General features: G+C 39.1%; 2 protein-coding genes across 6 annotated transcripts in view; one reads left to right on the plus strand and one right to left on the minus strand.

Moving 5' to 3' along the window:
• Positions 1 to 20,712, minus strand: part of LOC114877025 — a 69,388-nt gene that overhangs the window by 19,684 nt on the left and 28,992 nt on the right. The gene's annotated exons all lie outside the window — the stretch shown is intronic.
• The window catches only part of LOC114877018 (neuroligin-1-like), a 32,768-nt gene that overhangs the window by 6,970 nt on the left and 5,086 nt on the right, over positions 1 to 20,712 (plus strand). Inside the window, exons 3-7 of the mRNA XM_029189088.2 lie at positions 9,721 to 9,867; positions 17,246 to 17,434; positions 18,400 to 18,656; positions 19,321 to 19,467; positions 20,120 to 20,544. Coding sequence (XP_029044921.1) covers positions 9,721 to 9,867; positions 17,246 to 17,434; positions 18,400 to 18,656; positions 19,321 to 19,467; positions 20,120 to 20,544 — 1,165 coding nt within the window. The remainder of the gene's footprint in view (positions 1 to 9,720; positions 9,868 to 17,245; positions 17,435 to 18,399; positions 18,657 to 19,320; positions 19,468 to 20,119; positions 20,545 to 20,712) is intronic.

Genomic DNA, 20,712 nt, shown 5'->3' on the forward strand with positions numbered 1-20,712 from the left:
GCCTCCCTTTTGTTCTAACCTTGCTATCGTGTCTTACGTAATGTACGCCCTCGAGTACCTTGCATAATCTCGAGATAAAATTGATTTTCCCGAGGAGGAAAATAGAAGTGTCGTTTATTATAAACGAGAGTATTTTTAGAGCTGTTCCGGGGGAGGAAAGTTGTATCCGGATCTGTGACCTGTCCTTCTAAATAAGAACACCACTAAAAGTTTTCAACTCTTTCAGTTACTTTGTTATTTGTGAAGTTAGAAAAAAAAAATGTTCCGAATACTTTACGGGGGATGAAAGTCAGTTCATGAAATGCGGAATCTTTTATCGCGAAAGTTTTTAAAAATATTTATACCTGTCGCGCAAACAATATTGCAGATTCGATTGCGATCACATATTTTTAACGTGAAAAATTTCTCGATAATTTAGATCCCGCCGTCCGAAAGGGGCCACCCACATAAATCTGTATTTTATTACTATTTGAAAATCGAAACGGCACATTGTTCGCGCGAAATGAAATTGGCCACTGGCCAATATTTGACTCCTCATGCACGAAAGAAAAGAGACCGAATGCAGAAACGAAAATGATGCATATTTCATGGTTTTTCGAAAATCAAAATGACGTATTACCGATAGCTAGTGAAGGAACAGTTGAGGTGATTGGTGGTTCATTGGAAGATTAATCATGTCGTTTGCACAAGTCAAAGTGATTCAACATTTTTGCAGCGATCGGTCTTCAATCGTGAAGAAAGTTATTCTACTTTTTTACCGAAGATAGTTTCTTCCTCCCTTCGAAGTGTATTCTATTAAAAAAACATTCTAATGAATATAACAGTAGCTTAGGTGCAATGTTAATTTCATTAAAGTAAAAACATAGAATCTGGAAGTAGTTGTGGCGTGAATTGCATTGAAATAAATTTAAGAACTTCTAATATATTAACCCATTCGATTGAAGTAACGAGTTGCATTCGAGTTGCATTTAAATAAAAATGCAAATTTTCAAGCTAAGCTTTTTGGCTGCAAATAAAAACAAGTAGTAAGAAGACAAATTCGATTATACTATTTTCGTAAGTGCGACGATGTATCTCCAGAATGTAAATGTATCCTTCTTCTCTAAATTGCATCTGGCATCTTGCATCTTGCATATTGCTTCGTGCAAATTCATTTCTTCGAAACTGCAATATATTTTTATATTAGTATATTTTCTTATCCTTTTCCGATACTCACGCATATTCTTCGATTCGAGTGCACCATCCATTTAATAAAATGATCGAGTATTAGGTGTTCAGGAACTGCAATTTCCACCGTATTTTAATTTTCGCTTAAACGTAAACAAGAATCCTTCGTAACTCGAGTTCGCTTGCGCAAAGAAGATAAGCGGTGCTCACTTTATCCTGCACAGTTTCTTTGCCCGTTTCCCGAGGAAGATAGACACTTTCCAAGCGATATTCTAGCCTGGTTTTAGTTGCGCACGGCTGCTCGTTGCAGCAAAACGAGTACGCTCCGACGTGCAAGCCTCGATTCTCTCGGCTCGTCTATGGGTAAGAAGCTTACCGTGTCCTGCGTTTTCATTCTGTGATATATGTAACCACGGAAAAACCAGTCAGCTGTCGAGGATTCTGGGCTACACTTTCGCCCGAGGTACTTCCTTTTCTTCTTTTGCTGCCATCCCGACCGTCGCGTCGAGACGCTGGATATTTAAATGTAATTCCCAGGGCGAAACGTATTTGACTTAAACCTCTGAAGGGTTTTTTTTTATTTTATTCTGCTCGAACGGGATACATTTGCAAATTGCTTTTATAGTGTAAGCAGAAGTTTTAGAATTTTACAATTTTTCAACTTTCGAACCTTAGAGTCTTAGGATAGTAAGGGTTTCATCTTGGCATGAAAATTTTAATTTTTTCATTTAAATTGCAAACAAAGCAACAGTTCGTAGAAATTACAGTAACGAGCTGAAAAGCACACGCACAGGGTCATTAATCGACACGGTCAAACGTATTACCGTTAATGTCGGAGATTATGTAATTTTCCATGTCCCCGTGGCAGTGTGCTAATCGTTTTGGTTGATGAGATATTCAATATTTCATGAAAATCACTGCGATGCGGATAACGTAGTTGCGTGTTTCCCTTTCTGGCGCGATCGTACGTGATATTCACAAAGCCAGCACGCGGTTAACCATGATTTTTCACGACTGCAAAACAAAACTATCCCCGTTTCTCGTTGCACAGAAAAGCGACAGGGATAGAGAAAATAAGGTCTGCGTTCGAGAGTGGTTCAGCAATTTCGAAAGGGGCAGCCGCTGATGTGTTCTAATTGAACGTCCTAATTAAATCATCCTCGAGGATTGGGTTCACGGGCCGTGTTCCTCGGAATTAGGTAAAGAGGATTTCCAAGCGTAAGTCCGAGTGTCGGTGTTGAAGCATCGTTAATTTATTACCGTTCTCCTGGCGTCGTTGTTTTCGAGGTGAACTTCACGTTACTCTCTTTCGTTTAAGCACACCGTAAGTGCTTTATTTGTTGTTCGATATATAGAACTCTCGGAGATGAATTTAAACAGACATTGCCTTCTGTGAATTCGTTCAGAGTATTATACAATAGGTAATGTTTCTCCTTTATAGAAATTTGTATAGCGTATACAGAGGATGGGTCAAATAAAGTGTTACAATATAGACTTCATTTTTCTTCTTTTTAAATTAAACGGAACTGGAAGACTGTCCCATTTGCTAGTGAAACAAAGGGACCACTCCTCGTTGTTTTTAAATGGAATGTCTTATTAATTCTTTCTTTTTTTATTCAGATAACTTTTATCACTGAAGTATTTCTTTTTATCATGCACACTTGAGGAATTACGAGAAAGAATATTTTTCTCAAGGAAAACTGAGAAGGTATTTTATTGAACGATATCCTTTGTCGATATTGAAGTATTAAGTAGTTTAGTAGTGGAATATAGATTTTGAGAAATAAAATCGGAATTGACAAGCACTGCAATAGTATGTCACGAACTAATAAAATGTCAGCAAAGACGTATAAAAGTACGATAAAATCCAATAATCGAATCTCAGAAGTCGAATACTATAAGATCATTCTAGCGCAAGTATCGATAAAACTAATCGCGACACTTGAATATTTTTACAGTCCTAGTTCCTGTTGTAGCGACGATGTAAATTCGCAAATTACAGCGATCTTTTAACCCGAATGGCTACTTTAAAATGATACTTAGAAACTATAACCATTTATTACAATATCTGTATCTTTATACCTACTATACATCGTGTATGATGCCGCTATCGTTGACCTTTTCATTTTTCTTTTGAACCCGTCTTCGTATACCGCGCACCATTTCTCTCCGTAAAAGTTGCTGGAAATACGAGCAGAATAATGCCGGAGATACGGCGTTAACTGATCGTGAATAACGTTGGTAATGTTAATAAATAATGGAAGTGTTCATCGGTATCATGGAACGTTCTTTACCTTGGAATTGTTACGGTTCGTGGTTGAAAAAGTATCGGGAAACAATGGAAAGTCATACTTTTATAGAAATGAATTATTACTCTGTGTAGCTGCATAAATTGTAAAAATATTGCAACACCTGTAGGTGGTAGAGGACCGTCGTGACAATTATTATGAAGATTGCTCGGTGTAACCAGGCTAATCCTTAGAGCATCATTTGGCACCAGGAAGCGTACAGCAATTTCGTGTTCGAAGTTAGTTCCGAAGTTTCGGTCGTTGGAGGATTAAGTTTTCGCGCTGTTTGGATCATTATGCTTTCGTTGAACAGCGTCGTACTTCCGGTAGCAACGAATATTTGTTGCTAGTGCTACGTAAATTGGTGCAATTGCTACAAAATGTATATCCAGTTATGAAACTTTCAAGTTCTACGAAGCAGCAAAGATTGCAATCTATGATCTATATATTTTTTAATAAATCTACATCTTCCAGTAATTCATATTCCAATTTTTCGCTTCGTTTACCCTGTATATCTTACTTCCTGGTTATACTATTCCCAGTGGTTACCATTGAAAGTGTCACTTCCTAAATTTCTTCTATTCTAGTTGCTCCTATTCCAATATCTCTTTCACCGCAGTGTCGCGATCGTTAAACATGAATGGCTGGAATTGAAAGGGTTAATTCACTGTTATGAAATGATTCGTGAAATCAGTCTGCCATGAACTGGCTTCATATTCAAGGCAGTCGCGAGAGATAATGCCGGATTCTAAAGGTACTCTCGAGTAAGACCACATAATAGATTGCATTCCAAGCTCTGCGCTGTAGCTACGGTATTAACAGCTTTTCACCAATGTACTCGTCACTTTCAGCTAGAACAAATTTTCTCCTTCGAGCAAAGCTCGAACGCTGAAGAAATTTTGTCAGAATAAATTTTTAATTATTTTTTCCCAAATAATAATTACTGCCTAGACACAGCGAGGCTAAATGTATTTTGCTTATGAAGAACATTCATTGCTGTCTGCCTGTTGTTTTTTCGCGGCTCGTCGTTTCATTTTAACACGGAAAGATCTTCCGTTGTCAGCGTGATGGTTCGAGCATTTAGACGAGCCACGGGAATGGACATGGCGTGTTTAGCGGTAAAGGGCACGTTATCACAGGGAGTCGACTGAAAACGAGTAATTAAAAGTGATAACGCTTTGTGCTGGTTCTGCTCGAAATATAGCACTCCTTTTACTGCGAGTAATTAACCGTCGAGACAGAAGCGCGCGTGTGCTGAAACGAAACCACATTAAAGCCGAACGATGCCCTCTAGAAATTTGGTAAATTAAGGCAGTTGGAGAGGGATGCCAAACGAACGGATAAGGGATGGAAAAAATGTCGTTAACTGGGACTATTAGAGAATCGGGATATGTATTTCTGTTCATCTTCCATGAAACGAGTTCACAGAGAAATAAGTAATGTTTAATTAGAATTTTCATAGAACGGAATCGTCTAAAAGTAAGTACGCTTTCTTTCACGCTAAAGCAATTTCCCTACAGCTAATCTGTTCGTTGAGCTGGCTTGTGAAAGGAAAGCGGACAAAGAATATTTTGCACGTACGCGCGTTATTACCGAGCCGAGTGTCTCGTTATTAAGTGTAGAGGAAATTTCCTAGATTCGAGGCAAACGAACGAATTACAGCGCCAGTTAAACCGTTATTTTATTAAAGCAACGAGGAACAATTTTCAGCTTTCCTTCCTTAACGAGTACGAGCAAATTGAAAAAATAATAAAGTGTCTCGAGTTTCATTAAAATTTTCAAATTTACTTTCATTTTATGATTAGAGATATTTTGAATTGTATATACGGATTGTCTGTATATTGTATAAAAATAAAAAAATAAAATATGCTCTGTGATAGATATTTTTTCCAACGTTTAATTCCCACGTTTTTTATTTTAATAATTTAGTTAAAATAACTCGAATGAACATCGTTATCTGAATATTTCATATCATTATGCGCCACGAGCGAGGTTTTTCCGGAAAAATTTACGTATCAAATTTGCCAAGGTAAAATTTCTGTTTCACCAACTTCGTTGCTTAACAATTTGCGCTTATTTGACTTTCCGCTTCCTCTCTACCCACCCGTGCATGTAATCTCTCCACGACAATGCATGCATATCCTCTTTCCCGTGGGAATATCGTTCGGCGAGATCAAAGGGGAAGGAAAACGAAAAAACGAAAGCGGATGAGAGGGTCGGACTTATCCGAAAACTGGTGAAAATTGCTGCCCTCCTCGCTCTCTCTCCGTCCATTTATAACAGCAGAATTGAACGTCACCGAGCAAGAATGCCGCGGGTCACGGACATGAAAAGGAAAGCTAAACAGGCCTGATAAGGGATGAAAAGCTAAGAGGAGGAAGTCTATAAAGCCGAAGGAGAAGAAACGAGCGTGTGCGTTGTCGCGTTGCTTCTTCAATTCCGTAGTGCATTGCAGTCGATTATTCGATTAACGAGAGAGAACCTGCAAGCACCGCGGGAGTGAGGTGGCCTCGTGGCAAATCGACTTTCTTGTCGGCGACCAACGATGGATTGAACACCTAAGAATTCGAAGAAAAGAAGACGAAGCAATGAATTTCTTCATTCTATCGTTTATTCCAATATGTTAAATATTTTTAATCCTCAGAATCTGTACCAGCGACACATTGTAACCTGGGTAAACAGAGATTCAACGAAGTTAAAATCAATTTTCCGAGGTATTCGCGTCGATGAACTTTCGAATAATGGCACTGTAGCGAAAGTTTAATTATAACTATCACGCTACAAAAAATTTAATGACCATGTAATTGTATTAGAGACTCTTAATCATTTTCAATCGAGAAGGGTCTTCGATTTAGGTCACAATGTAAACAGCACTACCACCTGTACGACCTCATTTAAAACACAATTTCTTGGCAAAATGTAACAGCATGTTATTAATAATAAAATTAAACTGTATTAACATTTTCGTTTATGAAATATAATAAATATTTTGAAAACTGGCATCTATGTTAGTGAATTAATTCGAAACACCTGTCTAAAATAAAGAAGGATACAGTTTTCCTTTACGAAGAAGCTATTCGTTTTTTCCATTTAGCCGAACATCGCATTTCCTAAGGATTCATTCACTTCTGGAAGCATGCACCCGATAAAATCGAGCGGACGTGTATGGAGGAGGTCAGAGGTCGAGGGATTAATTCTTCTTGGAAAGCTTCTACTCTCTCTACCATTTCTGCTTTCCATTCTCTTCCCTGAATACTTTTTTTTTGCATAATACCGTGAAAGGTAATTAAGGAAGACCAAAGTGATCTACGTTCTCGCTGGGCGAACGGCCGACTCCCTTAGGATATTTTTAAATTCGAGCCGCGCTTCTTCTTTCCTCCTTTCCTAACGATTTCAAGATCTCTCGTTAAGATCTTCAGATGGTGAATTTCCCGGGCGCAACTTTTCTTCACTCGAAGAATGCTAATCGCTAATTCAATCCCGGCTCCTCTCGTATTTCATTTTTAAATTTGATTTTTAATTATATAAAAACTTACTCAGAGTTTGAAAGAAGAGTTTTCCTTTTAAAATGGGTTCAAAGTAAATACCTACTATTCAGAAAATTTAATTCACTTATAGATTGCTATTTTCAAAGAAATATTTGGAAGATATAAAATCCCTCTTTCAGAACCTAAAGCTAGTTCCTAGAACAAATTTAGACCGCTTGATGCAGCTTACATGATATCTCGGTTTATAAATGCAGTCTAACCCTTATCTACGATCAAACATCGTGGACGCCGCGATAAGGAGGATCTAGCCGGTCTAAACGTCAGGGATAACGTAAAATACCAGATCTCCTCGTAAATTTATCCTAGATAGGATCTCGGCTCCTTGATGGAGGACCGAGACGTGCCGCTCGAAGATAGAAGCTGGCCTACTCACCTATCTGTCTACTCTGGCATGATAGACGTGTCAGAATTCGCAACAGGTGGATGTCTCGTCTCGTTTACAATCGCTTACGGCTTACAGAAGCACCGTTGTGGCTCGTTCGCGGACAATTATGTGATCTCATGAACTGCCAACCTGTCAATGAATCTTCGAGGAAAGTGTCTTCGATCAAATTCAAACGCTACGACAACTCCACTTGCAACAAAAACAGCTGCATTTTGTTAGATAAATTGACTCTAAAATATAATATTTTGAAATATGTCAGACTATCATAAGTTTAAAATGAAGTCATTATACTTTCTTCGATTTTCACAGTTTATCTCGAATACACCAAATTATTCTCTGCAGCAGGTGATCCTCCTGCAACAATATTCTCGATAGATGAATATAGGTACTATCATGTACAACCATGTCCTTGTTCAATCCATTTATAAATTGGAAGAGCAGGACAATATTTGATTGCTTGCAGTGCGTTGTAGAAACACAGAGCGATGCGCGTTATTTGCAATTGCACTTGAGTGCTTGGCTTTTAAGTTAATTGCGGGTCTCTGTTTTCTAAATTAAAGTTGTTGTTGCACTTTTACCGCGGGCCTGTATTCAAGATTTTACTCGGGACTAACACACGGCAAAGTGTACCGTTTTCATGTCGCATTAATTATTCATTCGCGTTTCACCACTCGCCTTATCGCGGGTGTAGTGCACCGCGAAATGCACCATTTTATGGTTCAAAATTTCTGATTAATACACAGCATATCTTTCGCTGCTATTTTATATAGGAGATATTAAATAAACGTATGAAAATTAAAGAAAATCTATTTAGGAAACAATCCGGAACGCTTTCGTTTGAAAGTAATCCCTGCACGTGACGTACTCGCGGCCGCTCGGCAAGCACCGTTCTCATCCGAGTGGCACTCATCTTTATGGGTCAATTCGTGACTTACAAAGAACGCGAGACGAAGTCGAATAAAGAATACAGACAGGAACTACATAGCGGTGCATCTAGGAGGCTCTGTGATAGGATTCATTTACGCCCCTGTTCTCGTTGAAAGGAGGTTTAACCGCAAGCTAGAATCCATAGCACAGGTTTCGACCGAGGTCGAGTAGCTGCGGTTACCAATCGACCCTGGCCGCGGATACGCCGCTACCATCGGCCAGCATTTCGACCCGAAACCATTTCATGTCCACTGCACGTTCAACCTCTTCGATTTGCTTAGATTTGCTACCCACTTGGGAACACGGTTTAGGAGTTACTCGACTACTCACCAGTACCATAAAGGCCAATTTAGACACCACTGTGTATTTGGATGCAACGTAGCTTTTACCATATTTACAAGAATATAAATATTAAATTATTGTCCCAATTTAATATTCGAAAATTACAGTATTTCATTTTGGTCCAGGCATGAATTGTGAAAGACGTTACAGAGTCCACGTATCGTAGAGAAATTATAACACGGTTATTCAATTATAACTGATGCGATCAAATTTAGTTGCTTTTGCATATTACATGTACACGTGTACAGGATGCGACGTCGATTACGATTGAATCGAATAGTGATATACGTTGCCGCAGTACCAGGTGAATACCAATAGTCATTGCTATTGATGAATATCGATTTCTATGTCTACGCTGTTCCTTTATTGAATAGTCTCCTAACAACATCGTGTTTGAAAGTATTTCTGCGATACTCGAGGAACATTCGACAATATTATTTTATCGAAAAATATACTTCTAAATGCGTTCTTTTATTAAGTAAATAAGAATTCCCTTGACGTTAGTTTTCTTTTGATTAAATAATTTTAATTAAGCGAACCTAGTTTCAAGTTCATTCAGGGTATACAAAACACTCGAATTTCCATTCAAATTTCTTTGTGTCCTTACAGAAAGTTTCATGTAGAACTCAATGAAAACGACGGCTGTTTTTTTATTATTTATTTAGACAGGGTGTGCAATGAATAGTTCGGTTGTTTTAGCACAGTTATTTCAGCGATTTTCTTGCTCGCCTTTTTTTCCACCGTTGAACTTTTAACGAGCTACGCTCGAATCGTATTAGCAGCGCTCCCGCTGCTTTTATAAATGATTATAGATTTTAAATTCTGTCCTAGTCGAGCAAGAAGATTTAATTAATAAAATTAAAAGGTTACGATTAAATGTAGATCTGTTACCCGCGGAGAGGGCTTGAATAATGGGCAAAGCGTTTCAAAAACTAATAGTGGTCAGATTAATTTCTTGAAAATTTGTGTAAAAATTCGGGAACTCAATGAACTGATTTCTGATATAATTAAATTTTTCTTAAACAGCTGCAAAATTTCACAAAATAGTTGTTTAATGTTTTAGGTAGTACCCCAGACTTGTTACCAGCTCTTCTTCTTATTCATGGTGATTCCTATTCGTGGGGTGCTGGAAATTCTTTTGATGGGACTGCATTGGCTGCTTATGGACGCCTTATCGTCGTTTCGATTAATTTTCGTCTCGGTGTACTCGGTAAGTCAATTAATTTTTTTTTCATCAACAGTGAAAATTTTCAATATTTTATTTGAAAAATGTTTTTCTATCATTTTCTTTTAATTGTCCAAATATATGTAATTTATAGTCTCTGTCGTTAGTGAACTTTATATCATTAATAATTTCGTTTGTAGTATTAGTATAAATGAACTTCCAGTGGCCATCGATCCTGAATAAATAAGAATTGAATAGTGAAGTATTCTGCTTTTAAATAATACCTTGGAACTACTTGCTCGTTACCATTGATTTTTCTACATATTCTTCGAAAGCATAGCGTTCATAGTTTCTTATTTTCTCGGTCAGCAGCCGAACTCGCTTCCTTCTCAACTTATATTAAATTCGTAACAATAATTTGAACTTCCAAGTCGGTCAACGGGTATGTTTCTTGAACAGAAATTGCTAATCGATGCAGAACAAGTTCTCTGTTCTTCCTGGAAGAAAGATGGAAAATAGGAAAATCGAGAAAGAGAGGAAGAAGCAGCTGTCTGGATTCTCAACAAGGAAAATAGCTTATCGAAACTTCTTCCTTTTTATCTGTTACTTTTTATTCCGATGAAACCAGTTTCTATTCAATAATATACTTTCGTTGAGTTTCCTTTATTTTTTGCAAACTATAATATTAGACATTATTCCTGGAGTCATTTTAATTCTGACATGACCGTACTTAGCTTTTTCTTTCGAAATTTGCACTAACAATAAGAAGAAATATAATAAGAGAAGTGCTGTTAGGTTCAATTTAGTTCTTACATAGTCGCATGAAGTTTTTTGTTTTCAACTTGCATCGCTCGTTTATGAGAAAATGAGGATTCCTACCGGTGTACGGAATTAAGCTTCTAATTATATACGGTCAGTACATTCTAAGTGGTTTTTGCCAACCAACTAAAAAGTTGCCCGCTCGTTCTTGTTCTTGAAAAAACAAGAGGATACGAGTTCGCGAGAAGGCCTTTTTGCTTGTTAACCAGAATACCAGAATTTATTTGGATAGTTTACTTTCTACGCGAATCATGTTTATCAGAGCGTACTCGGTTCGATAATTAAAAATTTCGAAGCGGATACAGTACAATACTCGCAAAATCCCATAAAGTTTTTAAAATAAAATCCATCATTTTTTCGCACGCACTTTTGTACTTTAAATTCTTTTATTTTTATTTTATTTTCTTTTTATACTTCCTTGCATTCCCGTTTCTCCGATTGCAACGTTTTCATTCCTGTCGTACCTATTTTATTTTCATATTTTCCCGGCGTTTTCACATTCCCTTTATGCTTCTCGCTTTTTGTTTCTCTCCTGCGCGCTACTTTTTGTCGCACACATGTTTTTCAGAAACAGGAACGGTTATGACATTCATTTTTAATACCTTTAATTCTATATGCAGTTTGCGGTGCAGTTTTACTTCAGCGTGAAATGTCGGGGAAGTGCAGCAGCAGTTTGTGCATTGAACTACCCGCCTTTTTAATACTATTTTCAGTTTCTTTCGCAATTTTATCAAACACTTTGGAATTTCAGTATGATTTAATATTTAAATCACTCGTCTTAATACTAGAATCACTGACGTTCGATACACGCAGAAAAAGGAAATTTTCAATCAATCACTAATTTTTACTTAATTCTTGGTGTCTTGTTTGAAAACCAGTTTTCATTAAAAATGCACGCCCTATAAGTGACGTGTGAGACTTCCGCAGCAGCGAAGTAATTCCCTAATCTGGAATCTCTCAAGCAAGCCGAGTCCCTAATGCTCAGACATCCGCATCCTTCTCAACCTGAACAGCTTAACTGTCGGTTAATCGCCCGGTGAATATTTAATCGAGCAATTTTCCTGTTGAATGATACCCAAAAGGAAGTAGTATGTCCCTTGACCTCACTATCTTTCCGTCAAGGGACATTTGGTAAATGACACGTGCCCATTTTTATAGAATTTTGCACAATTTTATTAGCATTAGAAAAGGGGATGATTATTCGTTAATCAAATCATTATTCAATTAACTGCTCGATAGCAGATTATTTATTCTAGCCGAGTTCAGATGATTAGAAAGTAACACTAGAGAAGGGTTAATCAGAAACACGAATAAGCTAGGGTCATCAGAATGAAATGATTTCTGAACGATGGACATCTGAGTTTTACAGTGTATGCGAACAAACGATGTATCCCCTTGCTATCAGAGACAAAGGGCTGGGATAACGGAGGGAAAATAAAAGAGAGACTTGTCTGCTTCGAGGGAAATATTTGAACTGGCTAAACGACAAGTTGAATGACACTTGTAAAGGTATTCAACGTAGCAAATGAATCCCCGAGTACGAAATTAGATGGGGGAAGTGGTTCGAAAGGGATGATAGAGATCTGTTGAATGTTTGAACTCGATTCCGCGACCATCTTGTTGAACGTGTTTCGAATACAGAAATAAGTCGTGCCAATTTCTTTGATGAGTTATTCCTGGGGATAATGAGGTTGTAAAATTGGAAATGTTGGGTACATTAATGAAGAGAGATTTCTTCCTTGACCTAATATTTTCCTCTTTAATGATGCTTATTTTTATTGATCAGAAGATTATTTAAAACGAAATCCCCGGAATCGTGGAGTTATCGTAAAATATTTTACAGGCAACGGTGAAAAGTTAAAAAGCTATTTCTGTTTCGAAAAATCAAGGAATGAAAGCTATCGTCGCGAGAACGATACTTTTGCTGTGCGTGGAGAAATAAAGGCCCGACGAACAAAGGGCCAAAGAAAACAAAGGAAATATAACGACAATAAAAACGCTCTGGCGATAAGGCGAGATTCAAACACGAAATGGGTCCTCTGTAAGCTCTCGAAAGGCAGTTTTCGCTATTTACCATTTCAAAGCCCCTTCGAATTGCACGCGACGCGATGACGATCAAGCATCTGAATTCTCGTTACGTCGAATATCTAAAGTGTCCTCGCGAGCAAACACTTCGCAGTCGCGAAATAGCGATGGAATTTTTAATTAAGGAAGCGTCGAAACATTATGGCTGAAAGGATTTTAAATATCTACAGAACGACCCTTGAAACGAACCCGTACCATTCATTTTGCGTTATATACAGTATACCTTTTTCTTTCCTTTTTTCATCCCTCGCTCTGTGAACCTTGAATGTAAATTGAAATTCTCAGATGTTCCGTTTTTACCTGCATTTAATGCAAGTAACTGAAATATTTTTAGTAATTCGACTGTCTTTTATGAAGACATTGCGAGAGAAATTTTAGCTGCAATAAAATGATATATATTTTTAAAAAAACAGAAATCGAAGTAAAGTAAAATCGAAAATCTAAGTAAGTATTCGTGTCATTCTTTTATATCATTTTTATTATCCTATCCCAGTATTTTCCCGTAGATATTTTATTCCCAACCTTTTGGATTTTCTTTCGAGCTCCACCTACACACAACGCTTATCGTTTTGTTTTACCCCCTCGCGCGATTCCCATAACAAAATCGAACGAGTTCTCCCGGTGAGCGGTAATAATTTTCCACCTTCTGTTCGTGTTCCTTCCTTTTATCCCATTCTTCCTTCGACTGAAATCTCGCTGCCGCAAGAAATGAGCGCACTTTCCTCGGAGAACCTCAATTTTCACCCTCGAACCCATCCCTCCCTCTCGCTCGACGTCGCTGCTTTTTGTTTTAAAACGCAAACTTGCCGGGATAAAAGAGTAATCACAGCGACCGGGGGTTGAATAGAAGCGCTATCGGTATCGGGTTGCTGTCGAGGGTTGGAAAACGAGGGGATATCGTCACTTGTGTCATCTGTTCCGTTCAAATATTTCTCGCGCGGAATTATGCTCAAGCTCGGTTTCATCGCGATGCTCATCTAATTAAATAAGTGCAAGAATATGTTCCGCGAAAATTTTTCGTTCCAGTCAACTTTACTACATGAAATGGCCATTTTAAAAAGCATCCCTGAAAAATTTCCAACTTCAGCTAACGTTATTATACGAAATGGTCATTTGAAAAAGTTATCAAACAAGGAGAAATTCGTGCAAAATTTCGCTCGACAAACTACTAAATTCAGCTCGCGTTGCGGAAAACTCTTTGCCAGAAAGAATTTCCAATGGTAGAGTTAGAAAATATTACATGAAGTGAAAAATAAAACTTTTCAGTTAATTAGGATAATTGAAATTGATAAGTCTGATGAAAAGTTAGAAGTACAGGAACGTACCAGAAAGAGCTACGTCTATCTGGTTACTTCTTTGCAACTTGTCGAACGTTAATTGACCTATCGTGATGGCGCGATATCGGGTATTAAAGCGTGCTATAAATTCAGGGTAAATCGAGCGTTAACATTCGTGTCCGCCATTCGGTACAATGCATGCCTGTATCATCAGTTGGTGTAACGGGATTTTTTCGGGTCATGCATGTGCACAATCTGCGTCTATCTATTCGGAAACGCGGCCCTGCGGCGATTAGAAGAGGAATTTGAAATTTTTTATGCTAACACGTGTGCTCGCCAGAGAATGCTCGAAAATGTATGATAAAGAGGCAGGCGAAAAATACTGGCTTCATTTTTTCTACAATTTATCCTCCTTTTTGGCTTTGTGTAGTTGGAAAAGCTGAAATGGTTTCGAGATTACTCTGTTGGGGATTCTTGTGTAAGAAAGTAACATTGCTTTGTGAGGTTCATTTTTAGAAGCAGAAAATTAGTATCGTGAAAAATACTGTGCTGCACAAAAAATTATAGGTCCTCCCTAAATTTCAAAGAGTGGCATTGAAAATTATAAGTACAGTAATTTAGTGAACAATGAACTGAACTGTTTAAATTGAAGACGATTTCAAGGAACATTTACCGAAAATAATAACACGATCGTCGATTGTGTTTCACGTTCGCTGTGAAGCTTGCCTTAACTTAATTAAATCACTTCTATTAACACGACAGAGGCAAAATATAATGGCCGAACCTGCTGGTGCACGTTATCAACTGCGGCACAACTTTCGACGGGACCTGTTCCGACGCTTTCCTTTGTTAGAATAGAACCTCCGCTACGTTTCGGTCGCCGTCGAAACGAAACAATGCGCCCATGGCATTATCCAATACGTGGCTGTCGCTCGATTCGATTCCTTCCCGTTTCTTTTTTCGCCCCTTTTCCGCCCTGGTTTCGATCGCTAGGCCGACAGAATCGGTCTACTACTTCTCGTTGCGAGCGCAAATCGACCATCATCGAACGATTAGCAATGCAAAAATTTGATAACAATCGAATTGCAAATTGAATAACAATTTTTTGGATAGAATGAAAATCGATGTCGGTCAACTGTGTTGTAAAAAGAAGAAAATAATCACCGGGCGAATCGCTGTGAAACGAAAATTTGCATTTTAATTGAAAAGTTCCCATATCAGCATTTCGAAACTCGCAATATCACCCACCTCGTAATTCACGCTTCAAAGTTTCTGATTGCTGTCTGTGAATAACCTTAGACTTTAGAAGCCATCGAGTTTGGCCCGAATTTAATGAAACGAGCGATAAGCTTTGAGTAATTACCGAGACACCGTACCGTAACATTGTCAGGGTAAATACTAGAAGTAATCATGCTACGGTCTTTGCTTTGCTCGTAATTAGACCGCTGCTGTACGAATATCTTGCGGTGTTTGCATCAGATGTCGAAAGGGGCAGCTGAGGCAAGGAGAACAGAACGATCGACAAAATTTTCCGGAAAATTCGTTATCTGATCTCCAAAAATTTAACAATACAACAATTTCGCGTGAGTTTAAATTAAACCAAGAAGAATGATCTGTTCCTACGAGATACAATGAGCCGCGAGTAATCCAATCACCGTAATCCACGAGTTAACCAAAGAGAAGCAGAGGGTAAATTGACAAAGTACAGAGGTAGGAGGGGTTCGGTATTCATCTTCATTCAGGCAAGAAGACAATCGTGTTACGGTAAGTTCGTTAGATCGGGCGCAATCTGTTTGTTCGACAAAGCTTCCTAAACTCGTCACACGAAAGAACCAGAATTACGAGTAAGAAACGGCGAGGACTTGAGCCTTTAAACCTCTTTAGGTGACAAGAATACAGTGCACGGAGTATCGTAAAGAGATCTGTTGGCTGTTACTTGTAATTTCCTATTCAATCAGCTTTTTATTCGCCTAGTAGAAGAAAGCAAAAACAGTTTTGTTTTCTTTTTCTTTTTTTTTTCAAGCAAAAGGGGATATTTTTTTTTGGAAAATCTTCATTTTAGATGAAAATATAGCAATTAATTTTCCAACATACAAGTTAATTAATTTACATAATTTATTTTTAAGTTAATATAAATTTATATTCTTTTGGAGGAAATGTAAAAATGTTACTAATTTATTCCCTCGAAGGGTGACGTTGAGTAAATTAATTTAATTTTAGTGGTGTGAACAACAACGAATACGTTAACTCGAAGCTAATACAATATTCAGGTGTACACAAAAGGTAATTATGTAAATTGACTTAACTTGTACGTGGTTTCTCGCTTTCTGCTTACTGCAAGTAGTAACGAAGAGCAATGGTCAGACGTAAATTACCAAGTTCTTGACTTTACAATTCTAATCCCATTTAAGTATGCTAGAACCCAGTTTAAGTATGTTACAAAATATTAGCCTATACATCGTTCGAATTTATATCATAAAATTATTAATAATGGGAATATGTAAAAAACAAATGCGTTAGCCAAGAAATTATCGGATGGCTTAAAATTTGATTAATATCCCTGGTTTAATTATTATCTATTAAATTTGAATAATTGTCCCTGGAATATTACAATATATTCCAATTATATTTCGAGGATATCTGAAATAGGTAATATATAATTACCAATATTGGTAATATGAATTATTACGAATAGAAACCCTTAATTGTTCTATAATCATAGTAATTCCTTGAATAATCGTATTAACCAGAAATCCACGAATTTATCTGAAATTTCCCATAAGGTTTTAGCTCGGGAACGCATAAAAGATGGCTTTATGTTCGCGATAAGAAACTTAGCGTGGCTGGTAGTTTAGGATTAGCCGTCTTTACGGAATCCTGTGACGCGAATTAAAACGTTGCCTTGGTCTTTGAGCGGAATTTCGCTCTCGCTCTTAAACTGCTCGAATTTATTTAAACGGCGCGCGAATTTTCCCTGAAAACATCCAAGTTTTGTAGCGGTTCGTTGAAATTCGAAGATACGATTCACGAACTTTTCCTACTATCGTTGAAACGTTTGCTTCGAATACGAACTTTAGAGGATTCGGAACTTTTCAAGAATTCTCCGTTGTTTCATAATACAATGGATACATGGGCGATCCATTTGGATCGAGTAACGAGAAGAGATCTTCGCGAAATGCGCAAACTGCACTGGATAAAATTTTCGAAAGAGAACTGTGTTGATTCGGGAAACTGATTTTCAGGCTTTCTTAAAACTGGCCCAAAGGGGAGCGCGCAAGGAAATTATGGGTTGATGGATTTGGTGGCAGGACTTCACTGGTTGCACGAAAACCTTGGTGCTTTTGGCGGCGATCCTGATCGATTGACGCTCTTTGGCCATGGAACCGGAGCTGCGCTCGCCAATTTTTTAGCCGTTTCACCCATGGCGAAAGGTAACAAAACCTACCATTTATATAAAAGTAATCTATAAACGTAATCCAAAATTCTAAACATAAAAAAATTGAGAAAAAAATTAAAAAATTAATAAAGTCAAGAAACTATTTGCATAAAATGCACCTGACTTGCATCACTGTCCACGTTCCTCTCGCGTTATTTTCCACGCTGCTTTACTAGAATAACCCCGTAGAACACGTACAAGTATTTCCGTCATCAAGATATCTTAGGAGGTAGCGGGCACGAAAATGAACAGCCGTTGACTGTCTGGAAATTGCAAACATTGAAACGAGATATGGCGGTCGGGTTGGCCAGTATTCATTCCACGAATATACGCTCTCCGTTATTGCAATTTCGTTTCACTGCCAGCGATTCCTCGAGTCGTTTCGTGTTTCGTTGCGGTGGAGTAGCCGAGGCATAGGTGTCAGGACACATGCGTGGGCACAGCCGAGAGAGGGATATTCCTCGAGGATGACGCTGTCATCACCGTCCCCGTTGTCGACGCCCACTAGACACCTTAATAAGCTTCCTCGAGTGCAGTCTTCTCTGATCTCACGACAGAGAATAAGGGGTGCAAAGGCAGAAAGAGGGAGGTTCAACACCGGTGTAAAGAAGAAGGAGTCGTAGCTCGTAGCGCGTTTCTAGATTGCACCTTCATCCCGCTAACGAACCCACCTCGCGTCCTTCTTAATGCCTTTCCACAATGCGTTTTACCCTCTCACACCTTTTGCTCGAATTCACCCCTAATGCTGCCTCTCTCACCGGCGAGATTCTAGGGATATATGTAACCAACGTTATGAACCTCCTCTCTGCGAACTGAATTCCCAGAAATTGTAATTTCATTTCCGTGGGATGGATTTAGATTGTGGCGGTAGTACAACACGATTGTTATAGGGTGTGATAAGATTCAAGATTCCTTGATAAAATTAATTGTCAGTGGATGTTTCTTTTTTTTATTTCACAGAGCTAGTCGAGAGGGTGGTTTTACTTGGCGGTTCGGCTCTGTCACCCTGGGCCATACAGCGTGATCCTTTAATGGTAAAACGTCTTGTCGCTGATCAGACCGGATGTCCCGGTGACGTTGAGGCTGACGATATCGCACCGTGCCTTCGTTTGCGGAATTTAGAAGAGCTTCTCGCCGTGCAGTTGCAACCGCCGAGATTCACTTCTGGATTTGCTCCTTTCGTCGATGGAGCGGTTATGCCACCACCGATCAATCAGGTATTCAAAAATCGATGTATTTTTCACGATTGTTTTTCTCTTTTCTATAATCGTTTACAACCATTTTTTAATCATACGAGTTTTATAGTAGAAGCATTTTCAAGCGTACTGGTACGAGATAAAGGTTTGAACGGCTGTAGGCGTCGATACCAGTCAAAGGGGTTAAAATCCTTTATCATTCCGCGCTATCAGTCGCTCGACGTATCGTTAGATATTTCGACCATAGAAGAGTGGACGAGACGACGTGTAAGCGATGAGCTTGCTAATTGAACCGACAACCGACTGACAGATGTCGAGCCAGAGAATCGCTGTTCTGTGAAACCGATATTAAGTCCCCGGCCTCTGTGCAGCTGCCGTTGATCGCATTTCCTACGCCTTCCCTTCTTCCTTTTTATATCTGTATTTTTGTTTCGAAAAATCAATCGACGGTATCGACGAGCGAAATTGTTCGTCGCAGAAGTTTTAATTAAAAGTCATAAAATATACGCTGTAATTGCAATTAACTGGAAGTCCAGCGAGATCGGCGACCCGTTGAAAATCAATAGTTGCCGCAACTTGCTGGTGTTCGCGTTGACTTAATTGCAACCGGGAGAGGTCCGGATCGATTTATCACGATCGCGTTCCACGATTCCGTTCAATCCGTGCTTTCTCTTTTGTTGTCAAGAATTTCCAGCCCACTGCCTCGTCGTCGGGACTGATGCCCTTGATGCCTGGACCTGGCACCGAGTTCGCCAATTTCGCCGATCGGGATTTGCTGCTCGGTTTAACGTCCGAGGAAGCTTGGGTTAATCTCACCGACGAAGATTTAATGGTAAGCAGACGCGTGAAGTTATTGCAATAAGTAGAACAGTATTCTTTTTCATTTAAGCTCAAAAGAATTCCTTTCAAAAATTTCATAAATTTAAAATTGATATTCGATTAAATTGTCCAAGTCTATCCCAGAAAATAAGGTTCCGCAGCCTTTTATCCCCGCCTTCGTATTAAATTTACATTTTAATTGAAATCCCGTGAAAAGAAAAACTGGTGTAAACGAGCGGAACGGCGTCAAGTATGCTCCTTGAATTGTATTAAATTATTTTCAATCGAAGCTGCGAGTCTAACGAGACTCGAACGATCTGCATGCATCCGGTGTATCGATAATTGACACGAACCCAATAAATTACTAATTAGCGGGCTCACGTTTGCAAAACGTGGTCATTGATCGCGCCGGACATTATCGACAATTCAATGACCACGGGCAATGGATACCTTGTGTAAAGCGCATTTCCGTAGCTTCCTTGGTAATTTGATAACAGTCGGACGTATCGTGATCCTGCTGAATTGTTCGTTTAACGTACCATTAACACTAATGCCATTCAGGTGTCTTAAGGCATTTACTTAGTTTCAAGTAAATTTGAGAAACTTTGTTAAATTTTGATTTCTTAGAGGGTGGTTATTTACGTGACATCTTTTGGCGATTACAGAACGGCTTAAACGAGACGAGGAGGGATCGTATTCTGCGGACCTACGTGCGAAACACCTATCGTTACCACCTTCACGAGATCTACTCGACCCTCCGTAATGAGTACACAGATTGGGAGAGAGGCGAACAGAGTCCATTGGCGATCTGCGAGGGTCTTCTGTCTCTCCTCGGGGACGGTCAAGTTGCCGCGCCTCTTTTAAGGCTGGCACTGCTGCACTCAGCCTCCGGGGGACGTGGTTATTTCCTGCATTTCCAGCTTGGCGATCGACCAAGCCAGAGGGGCGAGGAGGTACCTTATCTCTTGGGGATACCTCTTCTTCGTGGAGAGGTCGTGTCCGTTTTGTTCGCCCCGACCAATTACACTCTGGTCGATGAGAACCTGTCTAAACTACTGGTCCACTACTTGGCGAACTTCGTGAGACGCGGGTGAGTCTCTCTGTTCCACCTTGTTCTTGGTCCCCGGTTTTTACCCGCGGCTTTCTCCGTCACCGGGATTGCGTTTTCCTTGTCCCGGAAACCTGCGGTTCAACTTGCAGCTCCGCTTTCCGCTTCGAGATTGGATTTACTCCGAAAACCCCGTCTACCTAGCGCGGT

Source organism: Osmia bicornis, chromosome 13 (genome assembly GCF_907164935.1).
Source record: "Osmia bicornis bicornis chromosome 13, iOsmBic2.1, whole genome shotgun sequence".
NCBI classification, from domain to species: domain Eukaryota; kingdom Metazoa; phylum Arthropoda; class Insecta; order Hymenoptera; family Megachilidae; genus Osmia; species Osmia bicornis.